This window comes from Entelurus aequoreus, linkage group LG15, assembly GCF_033978785.1.
Source record: "Entelurus aequoreus isolate RoL-2023_Sb linkage group LG15, RoL_Eaeq_v1.1, whole genome shotgun sequence".
In the NCBI taxonomy this organism is placed as follows: Eukaryota; Metazoa; Chordata; class Actinopteri; order Syngnathiformes; family Syngnathidae; genus Entelurus; species Entelurus aequoreus.
The window spans coordinates 49,470,498-49,486,963 of record NC_084745.1 but is presented as its reverse complement, the minus strand read 5'-3'; the positions used below and the strand labels follow the sequence as shown (position 1 = coordinate 49,486,963).

Here is a 16,466-nt window from a genome sequence, read left to right as displayed (position 1 = left end):
CTGCGATAATTGGATTGATAGGGAGAACGTGCACTACAGTCCACAAACATTGCACGTCCTTCTAGAAAGGACTCTAGAGACATCGTTTTTGCAGTTGCAGGCCCGAAACTATGGAACTGTCTGCACCCTCTGCAAATTAAAACTGCTAACATCCGTGGAGTCTTTTAAATCCTCACTTAAAAATAGGCCTGTCAAAAATAAGTTAACTCTTGTGATTAATCTCGACAAATCATCGCGTAAATCATGTATGCACGCAGATTACCGTATTTTTCGGACTGTAAGGCGCACGTAAAATCCTTACATTTTCTCAAAACTGGACAGTGCGCCTTATTATAACCCGGTGCGCCTAATGTACGGAATAATTCTGGTTGTGCTTACCGAACTCTAAGCTATTTTATTTGGTACATGGTGAAATGATAAGTGTGACCAGTAGATGGCAGTCACACATAAGCGACATGGCAGTCACACAAAAGATATACAGTACGTGTAAACTGCAATACGACTCAAGTAAACACCACAATGTTATATATTCTATTGAAAATATAGAACATTACACACGGCACTCAAAAATCTATCAAAATGTTTTAGTAGGAATTTGGTAAGCTATGAAGCCGCACCGCTTGATGGATTGTACTGTGCTTCAACATACGAGTATTATTATGGTGTGTGTATAAGGTAAGACATATTATCTGCCATTTTGTTTCGCAATATTATGCAAAAGCAACTGAATTATTTTTCTTCCTTTATTCAGGTTTCAAAGACTGAAAATATAAACATTACAGAAGTATAACGTCCATGGTGTATTTTACATAAATACTGTCCATTGTGTATGTTACATAAATATAAGGTTCAGTGTTAAGACACACAGCAAACATTGCACACGTGTGGTTTAACACAATTAAACCTTAGGTGTAGCTTTAATTTTTAATTTAATTTAAATTTTCCTGAGGGAACTCTCCTGAAGGAATCAATAAAGTACTATCTGTCTATCTTGTCGCCCTCTGCTGGTCAAATATAGCGCTACATGTATTTAAGCCGTTATTGAACAACACAACCACAAACACAAAAGACATCACAAAATCAGCAATTTCAATAAATTCATACTTTGTTTTTAGTCGCTGTTAAAAGTCCGATGTACCTTCTGGTACTTGCTGATGTGTATTTGGGATCTGCATTAGTCCTGAAAATTTGCGCGCATCCGCCTTTGTAGTCCGTGCCGACACCGTAGTCGATAAGCTTCTTCTTTGTCTCTATCCTCTTGTTATGGGACATTCATCCTCCACTGTTGCCATTTCTGATATAAAGTAGTGTAAAGTTCTTACTTATATCTGTCAGTAAACTCGCCATGAACGCGCTAAAACATACCGGTGTAGTGAGTTGACATTATTCACCCAAGGAACTTTAGTTATTAGAGAGTTCCAGTCGGACGTTTTTTCACGGGACACATTTCCGGCCTTGTTGTTGCACTAGTGAGCCACGGATGAGGAGATGCTGCTCTGTTATTGATTGAATGTCATTAAAACAGTTAGCGCCATCTTTTGACACTTCTTCCACTCCCGTCCTTGCACGCTACACCGCTACAACAAAGATGACGGGGAGAAGACGCTGTCGAAGGTGAGCCACGTAAATAAGACCGCCCACAAAACGGCGCATCCTGAAGCGACTGTCAGAAAGCGACTTGAAGATGATCTGTAAAACATCATCTATGCAACATTTTGACCAAAGAACCACAAGGAAGTCTTTTACATTTAGAAACATTTTTATAAATATGACCCCTTTAATGCGCCTTATAAGGACGGTGCGCCTTTTGTATGAAAAAAGACCTGAATAGACCCGCTCATCCGCAGTGCGCCTTATAATCCGGTGCGCCCTATGGTCCGGAAAATACGGTAATCAAGCACAGTCATCAGGTCAATGCACGTCAGAGCAAAAATGAGAGGAAATTTCATTTTAAAATACACCCTTACTCCCATAAACTGCCAAGATACCTGTGGCGGTGGGGGCGTGGCTATGGGCGTGGTCACCATGACATCATCGAGTAATTTGCATAACTTACTACAATGATATGATTTTCTCTAAAAAGGCTCAAAAATGTTATACTTCCTAATTAATAATACGTTTTTTTTAAACGTCCATCCATCCATCCATTTTACAATATAATTACAACACTTTATGTACATATTTATATACAGATTTGAACAATAAGTTATTCGCTGAAATATATTTATTAATTGTGGTTCTTACAAAAAATATATCTTATAAAAATATAAAAGCTAAAATGTCTCAAAGCTCTGCCCCTTTAATTAGTGCATACTGAATAATTTAACTGTAGCCTACTACTACAACCATATTATTTACCAGCAACATAAAGTGAAACAGAGGCAGAGGTGTCCTGCCACAGTCAGTAACAAATAAACAGAAAACAGTAGTGGTGGTAGATAGACACAAAGCTTCATCAAACATCTGATCTACTGAACAAAGAGCTCCAAAAATCTTGATCCTACACTTCTCTTTTGTAAAGTAAATCTGAACGGCTGATATGGGCATCTACATCAACTATATGATTTGCCTGAGAAGCTGGACAGGACAAAAACAAAACAAAAATGTATTTGTAAATGAATGTGTGGGAAACACTGCTTACTTGTCTGATTAGATACAACTTTTTGAACAAGTGCATTCAAGTAACACATTCAAAAATGTTCCTGGCTGACATTCTGACAACAAAATTGCATTTGTATGCATTATTGGGGTCTTTTTTTAATTAAAATAAATTGCATAAGCAATGGCACTCATCCAGGGCGGACGCTTTTCTTACCCTCAACCTTATCTCTCTTGCTTGTATTGTCTTAAGTTTCTTGGAACCTCTTTTCACGCTGCTCTCCAAAATCTAAACGATGGAATTGATTAAATTGACGAGATCTTCTGGAGGATAAGTTGGGGGTCAGGAGAACTTGCCTGTCCTGACGGAACGGTTGTTGCTCGACTGACTATGGACTTTTGGGAGAAACATAGTACTTGGTGCTTCGTTCAGTCGACGACGTTAGAGACACGATTGTTTTATAGCGATCTCTATCATGCTAACATGGTTTAATTTCAAATTTTCAGGATTTATGCAGATCCCAAATACACAAAACCAGGTACAACTAGATGAGGCAATTCCTGAAGAAATTGCGTGTGGATGCTCCGATACTGAAGTTGAACTGAAATGCTGACAGAATGTAGTATGAATGTAAGAATAGTTTGAATGTTGAAATGGTTCGAATGTTAATTTCCAGGAAAAACTACATTTGTTCGGAACTTGGGAAAGTGTTAGTTGGATGAGAATCGGCACCAAGGACCCCGGCCGAGTCATACCAATGACTATAAAAATGGGACCCCTTACTAGGGCTGAACGATTTCAGGAAAAAATCTGATCACGATTTTTCTGACAGAAATTGCGATTTCGATTTTGACTCACGATTTCTTTTCAAATCAAGCTTCAGTAACAGTAACAGATTTAAAACATGACAAAAAATGATATACCATGAAAACATTAAATGCTATGTAATGCAAGGATGAATACTAAAAGGTAAGAATTGCTTCAAACATGTATTTATTAAGAAACATGCATGTACATTCTCCAAAGTTCTTGACCAACAGCAGTTATTAAAACTAAAGAACTAAAACCAGTACAAAAACCTTAATTATGTTAAGATAAATAAAAAAGTTTAAGTTAAATAAAATACAAAACAATTCCAACACAAAAAGCAATGCTTAATATATAATAAGAAAAACAAAATTCAACAACTTCAATAAAGGAAAAAAAGGATCCTGACCTTATGTAAACAGTCTTATACTCAAGTAGGTAGGTCAGTCTTTTATGGCTCAAGAGAGCTAGCCTATCAACATCTATAGCAGCAATTCAAGTACTTTATTCAACCCTGGAAGAAACCTGAACAATATTTTAAAGTGAAATTGAAAAGTAATGGTAATAAAGAAAATACTATTACAAAAACAAAATGACCCAACCTCTGCCCTTCTGAAAAATATGTCAGACATTAAAATAGGTGGGTCATTCATTTACCGCTTAGCAGCACCCAAATATTGCACATCTATTCTGTTAACAATAGAACATAATATTCCTGAAAACTAGCATTTATCTTTTTTTTTTTTACAAAAACTGACACCACAAGTCAGGGTAAAGTGCAGAACAAACACAATCTAAAAAGTACTTTAACAATAATACTTGCTTCCCTGACATCTCTACATCACTCTTCACAGATTTTTGGTCAAGAAAACTAGCATGTCAACCTTTGATGGTTTAAGACATGAGCGCTGACATGTGACAACATTGCCACTAGCACTAAACAATCTTTCTGATGGTGAACTGGTGGCTGGTAATAAACGACGCTGTAATTGTGGTATGTTTGCTACAATGGGCTGAATCGCTCGGGGTTGACTTTTCACCGGACTTTTTGGTCATACATTCGTCGTGTAACTGCCGGTGGTGATTTTTCAAGTGCCGGAATAAATTAGTCGTGTTGCCTTGGGATGTGGCGACTTTGGCCCGACAAGTTTTACAAAGTACCTGTTTCTGATGCACATCTGAAGTTTCGAAACCGAAGTAGTCCCAAATGACAGACGTGCTGCTCTTCTTCTGTATTAAAACTAAATCCTCCTCCACTTCTGACCCGGCGGCAGCAGCCATTTCCTCCAGGACGTTTGTTTCTTCACCAAAGTTGTTAGTGGGCGTGTACGCGGTAGCCTCGTCAATGGCCGCCTCTGATTGGTTAGCGTGACGGCATGCCCTGCTCACAAGTAGTTTACCACTTCTGATTGGTGAGTTTGACAAGGCATGAGAGTAGCACGAGCAGGCTGCATATACACAACAGACATGTCAGCCAGGAGAGCTAAATAACGTTCGTCTAAAACCGAAGCCTTCACGATCTCAAGATTGAGACTTCTGAAATCGCAATTTCGATCTGAAAACGATAAATCGTTCAGCCCTACCCCTTACCTCCCTGCTTGGCACTCAGCATCAAGGTTTGGAATTGGAGGCTAAATCACCAAAATTATTCTCACTCCTCCCCTCACCTCCCAGGGGGTGGAACAAGGGTATGGGTCAAATGCAGAGGCTAATTTCACCACACCTAGTGTGTGTGTGTGTGACTATCAGTGGTACTTTAACTTTTAACTTTAAACACTGACAGTTAAAGAACAATTTTACAAGATTAAAATATCAACTAAAAAGCATTGAAATCGCATCGACCCTGAAGGGAACGTCTTCCCTCTGCTCCTCGACTACGGTCTGCACCTGACCGAACAGCAGGACAAGTGTAACAACTACATTATTACCTGCCACTGAATGCTTATTATTTAAATGTTTACCTAAGTACATCATTTAGCACTGGTTGCAGTACCAACATGTATTTCGATACTATGGAAACTACGAAAAATGTCAATATTGGCTTTATTTTAACAGAATATCTAAGCCTGCCCAGTGGACTAGTGGTTAGAGTGTCCGCCCTGAGATCGATAGGTCTTGAGTTCAAACCCCGGCCGAGTCATACCAAAGACTATAAAAATGGGACCCATTACCTCCCTGCTTGGCACTCAGCATCAAGGGTTGCAATTGGAGGTTAAATCACCAAAATGATTCTCACTCCTCCCCTCACCTTCCAGGGGGTGGAACAAGGGTATGGGTCAAATGCAGAGGCTAATTTCACCACACCTAGTGTGTGTGTGTGTGTGTGTGTGTGTGTGTGTGTGTGTGTGTGTGTGTGTGTGTGTGTGTGTGTGTGTGTGTGTGTGTGTGTGTGTGTGTGTGTGTGTGTGTGTGTGTGTGTGTGTGTGTGTGTGTGTGTGTGTGTGTGTGTGTGTGTGTGTGACTATCAGTGGTACTTTAACTTTAAACACTGACAGTCAAAGAACAATTTTACAAGGTTAAACTATCAATTAAAAGGCATCTTGAAGGGAACGTCTTCCCTGTGCTCCTCGACTACGGTCTGCACCGGACCGAACAGCAGGACAAGTGTAACAACTACATTATTACCTGTCACTGAATGCTTATTATTTAAATGTTTACCTAAGTTTGAAGCAAAGGTGGTAATATTAATCGCCGAGGACTGTACCGGTACTTTTCAAAGGTGGTATTTTACCGATTTCAATTGATTAGTACCGCGATACATACCGTACAACCCTAGACAGAAGTCAAATTCATACTAATGCACACCTACTTCACATTTTTTGGAAGGACTTTACTCAGCATTGAAATGACGTGGTGATTTCTTCCTAATTTATGTTGAGCTCAGAAGCTAAAGGCGAATATTGCCGACATCTGCGGAGCTTCCGTTCCAGCGCCGTGGCATGGAGGTTGGCAGCCTGACATGTGCTAGCCTGCCCTGAAAAGCACTTCTAAAGGCACGCGGCCGTGAAGAATTGAGTCTCGGGGGCATGAATCGCATTCCTAACCGCACAAGGACAAACCACGTGTTTAGTGCACCTTTTGAAAATAAAGAACAGCATTCTAAAAAAAAAAAAAAAATGTAAAATGCCAAAGGCTGGGGCAATCAAACGCCTATTGATTTGAATGCGTCTTCAGTCAGAAAGGATTTTCTGCAATATAATGGATAGAGGAGAGGAAAAATGTGTGTCTAAGAGGTTTACAGGAGATTAGAAGTAGGTGCCTGTACTGTATGCACACACACTGTAAGCAATAAAAGGATGCCTATGCTAATTGCGTTATTTTGAAGGAAAAAAAAAATACCGAAAAAGAATGTGGGCACACAATGGTTGTGTTTACGGCGCAAAACTCCGTTTTGGATAGATCTGCTGCAGGGTCAAATCCATGGAACAATCTACACCTTTTGACGTAGCAGGGTTACGTTAAACACCAGGAAAAATGATGATTTCAGTAAAAATCCTGATTAGCAATACAGAGAAGTGCAGTCGAGTGGAGATGTCACAAATTGTGATGTACAATTGAAGGGACTGCTTTGAACGTAATCCTGTGGTTAATTTCTACATCCATTAAATGTATCCCTTATCAATGCTATGAATAATGTAGTGTCCTTAACGGATACGCTCATTAATTACACAACCCAAAACCAGTGAAGTTGGCACCTTGTGTAATTCGTAAATTAAACCAGAATACAATTGTTTGCAAATCCTTTTCAACTTATATTCAATTGAATAGACTGCAAAGACAAGATATTTCATGTTTGAACTGAGAAACTTGGTTTTTTTTAGCAAATAATCATTAACTTAGAATTTAACACATTCCACAAAAGTTGTCACGGGGGCATTTTTACCACTGTGTTACATGGCCTTTCCTTTTAACAACACTCAGTAAACGTTTGGGAACTGAGGAGACACATTTTTGGAGCTTCTCAGGTGGAATTCTTTCCCATTCTTGCTTGATGTACAGCTTAAGTTGTTCAACAGTCCGGGGGTCTCCCTTGTGCTATTTTAGGCTTCATAATGCACCACACATTTTCAATGGGAGACAGGTCTGGACTACAGGCAGGCCAGTCTAGTACCCGCACTCTTTTACTATGAAGACACGCTGTTGTAACACACATTGTCTTGCTGAAATAAGCAGGGGCGTCCATGGTAACGTTGCTTGGATGGCAACATATGTTGCTCCAAAATCTGTATGTACCTTTCAGCATTAATGGTGCCTTCACAGATGTGTAAGTTACCCATGTCTTGGGCACTAATATACCCCCATACCATCACACATGCTGGCTTTTACACTTTGCGCCTATAACAATCCGGATGGTTCTTTTCCTCTTTGGTCCAGAGGACACGACGTCCACAGTTTCCAAAAACAATTTGAAATGTGGACTCGTCAGACCACAGAACACTTTTCCACGTTGTATCAGTCCATCTTAGATGAGCTCAGGCCCAGCAAAGCCAGCGGCGTTTCTGGGTGTTGTTGATAAATGGCTTTGGCTTTGCATAGAAGAGTTTTAACTTGCTCTTACAGATGTAGCGACCAACTGTAGTTACTGACAGTGGTTTTCTGAAGTGTTCCTGAGCCCGTGTGGTGATATCCTTTACACACTGATGTCGCTTTTTGATGCAGTACCGCCTGAGGGATCGAAGGTCACAGGCAGTCAATGTTTATTACGCTTACGTGCAGTGATTTCTCCAGATCCTCTGAACCTTTTGATGATATTACGGACCGTGGATGGTGAAATCCCTAAATTCCTTGCAATAGCTCGTTGAGAAATGTTGTTCTTAAACAATTTGCTCAGGCATTTGTTGACAAAGTGGTGACCCTCGCCCCGTCCTTGTTTGTGAATGACTGAGCATTTCACGGAAGCTGCTTTTATACGCAATCATGGCACCCACCTGGTCCCAATTTGCCTGTTCACCTGTGGGATGTTCCAAATAAGTGTTTGATGAGCATTCCTCAACTTTCTCAGTCTTTTTTTGCCACTTGTGCCAGCTTTTTTGAAACATGTTGCACGCATCAAATTCCAAATGAGCTAATATTTGCAAAAAATAACAAAGTTTACCAGTTCGAACGTTAAATATCTTGTCTTTGCAGTCTAGTCAATTGAATATAAGTTGAAAAGGATTTGCAAATCACTGTATTCTGTTTTTATTTACCATTTACACAATGTGCCAACTTCACTGGTTTTGGGTTTTGTACATCCATTAAATGTATTCCTTATCAGTGCTATGAATAATGTAGTGGCCTTAACGGATACGCTCATTAATTCGTATTTCTTGTTGTGCTACTGCCTCTCTTGGTCCGGTCACCTTTGCAAAAGAGGTTTTGATCTCAATGGATCTTTGGCTCTGGTTAAATAAGATTAAATGAAACACACACACAAGGACTATTTCTACACACAGGAACACAAACATGCAACTTAAGCAATCATGCACTGACCAGCATGTAATCAACCAATACAAAACACTCCTGCCAAAAAGCACCCACCCGTCATATTTTGTAGGTTGTGACTTTCACAATAAAGTAAACCGCTTGAAAAATCATTTGAGAAATGAGAAGGTTCAGATTTATTTGTAATGTGCATGCATTGCCGTTAATGGGAATGTTGCCCCCACCAAGATGGCCGCCATTTTGGGCCAGAAAAAGAACCAGCACATTCTGAAAATGTACTTATTACAAATAATCCTCTTGGCAAAACACTTGAAAGTTATGCAAAAATTGGTGCGGTTTCAAAAACACCACGAAGAACACAATGGACTTGGACTTTGTCTCAGCGTGTTAGTCAAACACAAAGTGTACAAAGCAAATAGTGTATTTACAAAGCCGTTAAACTTCACGCACCTCCTGTTCAGCTAAGGACGTGTTGGGAAAAGCAACCAAACGTTTCCTCAAACCGCCGCATTGGTGAAATCCGCAACTACCGCAACACATTCATTTATCATCATTCAAATATAGCAATTATAATATGAATAAAACAATTACCAAAATGACACCTAAGCCGAAATCAAGGTAACATATCTCCAAAATGAACCAATGTTAAGCATAAAACAAAATATAACAACCAAACAGCACAGTTTTTAAATGTAACATTAAAAATGAGATGGTATCGTAACCAACATTTATTGACACACACAAAATTTGAGTACCGGTATCGATTCCCAGGTACTGATACTCTGTAACTGTGTCAGTTGTGCAAGGTAGCCATCCCCGTTAGTTACTGTCCTACCCAAGTGTCTTTGGTGTGTAGTAATACAGTACTTCATCTTTAAGCAGTAACCATCATTTTCTTACCGCTAACTTGAAGCGAGCCCTTTTCCAACTGGCATCACCCGTTGACGGTGCATGCTCAAAGGACATAAGTACCGTATTTTCCGGATTATAAGGCACACTGCCGATGAGCGGGTCTAGTCAGGTCTATTTTCATACAATAAGACGCATTAAAGGAGTCATATTATTATAATTTTTTACTGAATGTAAAAGACTTCCTTGTGGTCTACATAACATGTAATGGTAGTTCTTTGGTCAAAATGTTGCATAGATGATGTTTTACAGATCATCTTCAGGATGCGCCGTTTTGTGGGCGGTCTTATTTACGTGGCTCACCTTCGACAGCGTCATCTTTGTTGTAGCGGTGTAGCGTGCAAGGACGGGAGTGGAAGAAGTGTCAAAAGATGGCGCTAACTGTTTTAATGACATTCAGACTTTACTTCAATCAATAACGGAGCAGAATCTCCTCATTTGCCGAAAATGTGTCCCGTGAAAAACCGTCCGACCGGAACTCTCTAATAACTAAAGTTCCTTGGGTGAATAATGTAAACTCACTACACCGGTATGTTTTAACGCTTTCATGGCGAGTTTACTGACGGATATAAGTAAGAACGTTACGCTGCTTTATATTAGAAATGCCCCATAAAAGAAAAATCTTATCGACTCCATCGTCGGCAATGGCGGACGTGCGCAAATTTTCAGGACTTATGCAGATCCCAAATACAGATCAGCAGGTACCAGAAGGTAAGAAAAGTTGCTTTTGCATAATATTGCGAAACAAAACGGCAGATAATATGTCCGCTAATGGGTGCCATTTTGCGGTCCTTATACACCAGGGGTGTCCAAACTTTTTCCACTGAGGGCCGCACACGGAAAAATTAAAGCATGCGGGGGCCATTTTGATATTTTTCATTTTCAACCCATAATAAAATATATAGATTTTTTTTTTTTTTAACAATTAGGGATCCTGGGGCCCGTAAAGGGTCTCAGTCATTAAAATGTTAAATATTATTATTGCCTATTATTATACTGTATATGCCTTTTCTGTCAAAGACAACTTTGTTTTTTATAGTAAAACTGAAATATGCAGTATTTCCCCCACCGCCTAAAACATTCAGAAAGCAATGTTTGATGTGAAGTAATTGGAGCCCTGAAAAGATCAATAATGCAGGACACCATTGATTTTATTTTCATTATTATTTTTGATTAATCACCGTGAAAAGATAAATAAAATACCACGAAATATTCTTCTGTCCTCTGTTGTCCTCTGTGTTTTTTTTAATAAATTTTGATGTCTATTTTACTGTTTTAATTGGTTTTACCCTTTAAAATCGTTTTTAATCATATTTATTTTTTATATTGTTTTTGTATTGATTTTCTATTCATTTATTCTTTGTTTTTATTCAGTCATTGGTGTAGCATAATGTTGTTTTTAATATTGTTTTTAACATGGCTGTGCAGCACTTTGGAAACATTCTTGTTGTGTAAATGTGCTATATAAATAAAGTGGATTGGATTGGATTGAATATCTTTGGGATCCAAAAGGTACCCCACTCATAAAGTGATACATTTTTATTAGGGTCCGCCTGTACCATGTACAAAGGACTCCCTGTGGGAGTCCTTTGTACATGGACAAAGGACACTATTGTTATTGTAAGGTTTATTATTCCGCAGCTTTGCGCACTACTTTGCCCCCCTTAACATGCTTCAAAACTCACCAAATTTGACACACACATAGAAAAACGTGCCCCAACCACGTTAGTAAAAAAAACCTAACCCCAAAAATCAAAATTGCGCTCTAGCCCCCCCTAGCAAGAAAACTGCCTGTAACTCCCACTAGGAAGGTCGTAGAGACATGAAACAAAAACCTGTTTCCCCTTCAACACAAAAAATTACTAAAAACACTAATTTTTGCCTCTTTGACCTGTAATTTGACCCCTTTAAAATACTTCAAAACTCACCAAACTTCTCACACACATCGGGACTGGTGGAAATTGCGATCTAAAAAAAAACCGAACCCCAAAACTCAAAATTGCGCTCTAGCACAATTTTTGAATAAAACAGAGACAAAACTGCTTCTCAGAGGAAAACACAGACAAAACTGCTTGTAACTTCCAGAAGGAACGTCTTAGAGACATGAAACAAAAACCTCTACGTAGGTCTCACCTAGAGCAGGGGTCGGCAACCCGCGGCTCCGGAGCCGCATGCGGCTCTTTGACCACTCTGATGCGGCTCAGCTGCATACTTGCCGACCCCCCCCCCCCCCGATTTTACCAGGAGACTTATGGATCTCAGTGCCTCTCCTATACAACTCCCAAGGCAAATATAATCCTATTTTCACTCTAATTACTAAATTAAGGGCGTGCCCTAATTGCACTGCAATAATTGTCCTCTATAGCATTTACAAACAGCATGCCAGCCCGGCCACATGTTGTATGTAGCTTTTACTTGCACACGTAGGAGACAGCAAAGCATACTTAGTCATCAGCCACACAGCTTACACTGACGGTAGCCGTACCGTATAAAACAACTTTAACACTGTTACATTACAAATATGCGCCACACTGTGAACCCACACCAAAAAATAATGAAAAACACATTTCTGGAGGACATCCCACTGTAACACAACATAAACACAACACAACCAATACCCAGAATCCCATGCAGCCCTAACTCTTCCGGTCTAGATTATACACCCCCGCTACCACAAAACCCCCCACACATCAACCCCCCCCCCCCCCCCCCCCCCCCTCCGTGCGTCGGTTGAGCGGAAGAGTTAGTGCTGCATGGGATTCTGGGTATTTATTGTGTTGTGTTTATGTTGTGTTACAGTGCAGATGTTCTCCAGAAATGTGTTTGTCATTCTTTTTTGGTGTGGGTTCAAAGTGTGGCGCATATTTGTAACGTAACAGTGTTAAAGTTGTTTTATACGGTACGGCTACCGTCAGTGTAAGCTGTGTGGCTGCTGAGCTAGTACGCCTTGCTGTCACTTACGTGAGCAAGCTGAAGCTGCATTCTACATGAGGCCGAGCAGATACACTGTTTGGGCAGGCTGTAGAGGGCACCAAAGGCAGTGCCATCACTCCCTGATATTCAGGAGTCTCCCGGAAATAATGAGAGGGTTGGCAAGTATGACGCTATCAAGCGCCATTGATTCAAATCTCGCGGGCCGCACTGACATCAAATTTCCAAATTAAAGTGCGTGCCGGTGCGTGTGTCTGAGACCCCTGGTCAACATAGCACAAAGCAATTAAAGCTTTGTATGCGGTGTTTTTCATTTTAAATTAATTTTTTTTTTTGTGGCTCCCATTATTTTCTTTAATTTGTGAAACTTGCCAAAATGGCTCTTTGAGTGGTAAAGGTTGCCGACCCCTGACCTAGACCTACATTTCATAGATTGACATCCTTCAGCAAAAATCAACGGGAAGTTTGCTATTCCTCCTTCAAAACTAAATTTTTGTTACAACCGGTCACCAAACATCAAACATTATCTCCTCTGAGCGCGTTTGTCGTTTCGGCTTCAAACTGCTACAGGAGAGAGATTGAACCCTTCTGATTAAAAGTTGACGAAAGCGTTTTGATCGGTAGTACGGTTTTGGTTTTACGAGCCTTCAAAGACCCGCAGCACTAAAGTTGCTCCGCTGCTGTGATTTTACGCGCCTTCGAAGAAAACAACCACTGTGCCGCAACACCTAGGAAAAAAACACAGACACAACTTCCTCTAACTCCCAGTACGAATATCGTAGAGACACGAAACAAAAACCTCTATGTAGGTCTCACTCAGGACTACCACTGGACAAAAGTATTGGGACACCTAGGACTAGCACCTGCCAAAATGCGGACCCGACCAACGCTGCTCGCAGCTTTAATTATTATTTGTTTTACTTTCAACACTTAAGTTACGAGATCAACTTCAGATATATCTGTCCATTTTACGTTTGAACTATCATTTTGTTTGTTTTATGCTCTTTTGTCAAAGAAAACTTGGATGTTTTTATATGGCAACCACACAATATATGCAATATTTTTCCACATAAAACATTTTAATGTGAAATATTTGAAGTAATTGGAGCCTTGAAGATGTCAATAATTCATTATTATTGATTTTTTTTGTCTTTTTTTTTTTTTTTTTGAGCAATACCAAAAAAAGGAAAATAAAGATAGACAAAATCTTTAAAAAAAACAGCCTGCATGGCAGCTTTTGTGTCAACATTGCAACATTTTCTAGTTAGATTTCACCTAATTCCACTTTTTTAAGGTTTTTTTTATTTTTGCAATGGCATTTCCAGAATGTGTGGCGGGCCGCAAATGGCCCACGGGCCGCACTTTGGACACCCCTGTTATACTCGCACCATAATAATACTCAAACTTCTGACTACGGTAGCCGTAATGCGCCGACAATCCATCGAGGGGTGCGGCTTCAAAGTCGTACTAAAACATTTTGACAGATTTTTGTGTGTAATGTTCTATATTTTCAACGGAACATTTAAAGTATTGGTGTTGTTTACTGCCGTCATCTTACAGTCTACACGTATCTCTTATGTGTGACTGCCATCTACTCACACTTATCATTACGCCACGTACCAAAGAAAATTGCTCTGAGGTCGGTAAGCACAACCAGAATTATCCAGTGCATTAGGTGCACCGGGTTAAAGGCGCACTGTCGATTTTTGAGAAAACGAAAGGGTTTTAAGTGCGCCTTATAGTTCGAAAAATTGTGTAATATATCGACTTTTCTTAAGACTGCTTTAATACGATGTATTCCACGCTGTCAGTGCACGTGTGTGTGCAGAATGGGTGAAAAGCTTTATGCATTGCAGGAAAGAAGTCAATTATTCTGTAGAGTTCCCTCCTTCTTACCTGGATCTCGGTCTTTAACCTGAAATAAATGCAAAGAAAAGAAGTTTACACAGTGACACAGGGTACACACTTTCTCACTTGTCACACAATGCCACAGTACTGTTTTGACACAAGTAGGTGTTGAGCTGTGCCCTTGATGAATTCATTGACTTTCCCCAAGAGTTTTGTGTTTATTTTAAATAATAGTCAACTACTGATGTGTTCAAACATGCAGCCATTCCATCAATATGCTTATTTAAACCGAATGCATGCATTAACACATTCTATAGCAGCAGGGATCCAAAGCTTTTCCAGCGAGGGCCACATACAGAAAGAAATCGAAGGACACGGGGGACACTTTGATGCATTTTGTCGATGAAAAATACTCAAACTAATGCAAAGTAGGTCAATATAGAATAGAATAGAATAAAATAGAAAGTACTTTATTGATCCTTGGGGGAAATTCAGCACCACAGTTCGCTCCCAATAAACAATAAACACTTAGGTATTTTTACATGTGAATAATATAAATACAGTCTATTATACAGCATTATTCACATGTGAATAACATAAAAACAGTATATTATACAGCATTATTCACATGTGAATAACATAAATACAGTATATTATACAGCATTATTCACATGTGAATAATATAAATGCAGTCTATTATACGGCATTATTCACATGTGAATAATATAAATACAGTCTATTATACGGTATTATTCACATGTGAATAACATAAATACAGTATATTATACAGCATTATTCACATATGAATAATATAAATGCAGTCTATTATATGGCATTATTCACATGTGAATAATATAAATACAGTCTATTATACAGCATTATTCACATGTGAATAATGTAAATACAGTATTATACGGCATTATTCACATGTGAATAATATAAATACAGTCTATTTTACAGCATTATTCACATGTGAATAATATAAATAAAGACTATTATACAGCATTATTCACATGTGAATAACATAAATACGGTATATTATACAGCATTATTCCCATGTGAATAATATAAATGCAGTCTATTATACGGCATTATTCACATGTGAATAATATAAATACAGTCTATTTTACAGCATTATTCACATGTGAATAATATAAATAAAGTCTATTATACAGCATTATTCACATGTGAATAACATAAATACGGTATTTTATACAGCATTATTCCCATGTGAATAATATAAATGCAGTCTATTATACGGCATTATTCACATGTGAATAATATAAATACAGTCTATTTTACAGCATTATTCACATGTGAATAATATAAATACAGTCTATTTTACAGCATTATTCACATGTGAATAATATAAATAAAGTCTATTATACAGCATTATTCACATGTGAATAACATAAATACAGTATATTATACAGCATTATTCACATGTGAATAATATAAATGCAGTCTATTATACGGCATTATTCACATGTGAATAATATAAATACAGTCTATTATACAGCATTATTCACATGTGAATATTATAAATACAGTCTATTATACAGCATTATTCACATGTGAATAATATAAATTCTGTCTATTATACAGCATTATTCACATGTGAATAATATAAATACAGTCTATTATACGGCATTATTCACATGTGAATAATATAAATACAGTCTATTATACAGCATTATTCACATGTGAATAATATAAATTCTGTGTATTATACGGCATTATTCACATGTGAATAATATAAATACAGTCTATTATACGGCATTATTCACATGTGAATAATATAAATACAGTCTATTATACAGCATTATTCACATGTGAATAATATAAATATAGTCTATTATACAGCATTATTCACATGTGAATAATATAAATACAGTCTATTATACAGCATTATTCACATGTGAATTATGTAAATACAGTCTATTATACA

General features: G+C 38.4%; 1 protein-coding gene across 1 annotated transcript in view; it reads right to left on the bottom strand.

The window, feature by feature from the left end:
* The window catches only part of LOC133630230 (guanine nucleotide exchange factor VAV3-like), a 277,047-nt gene that overhangs the window by 70,935 nt on the left and 189,646 nt on the right, over positions 1-16,466 (bottom strand). The window contains exon 19 of the mRNA XM_062021697.1: positions 14,567-14,585. Within this exon, the coding sequence (XP_061877681.1) occupies positions 14,567-14,585 (19 nt within the window). The remainder of the gene's footprint in view (positions 1-14,566; positions 14,586-16,466) is intronic.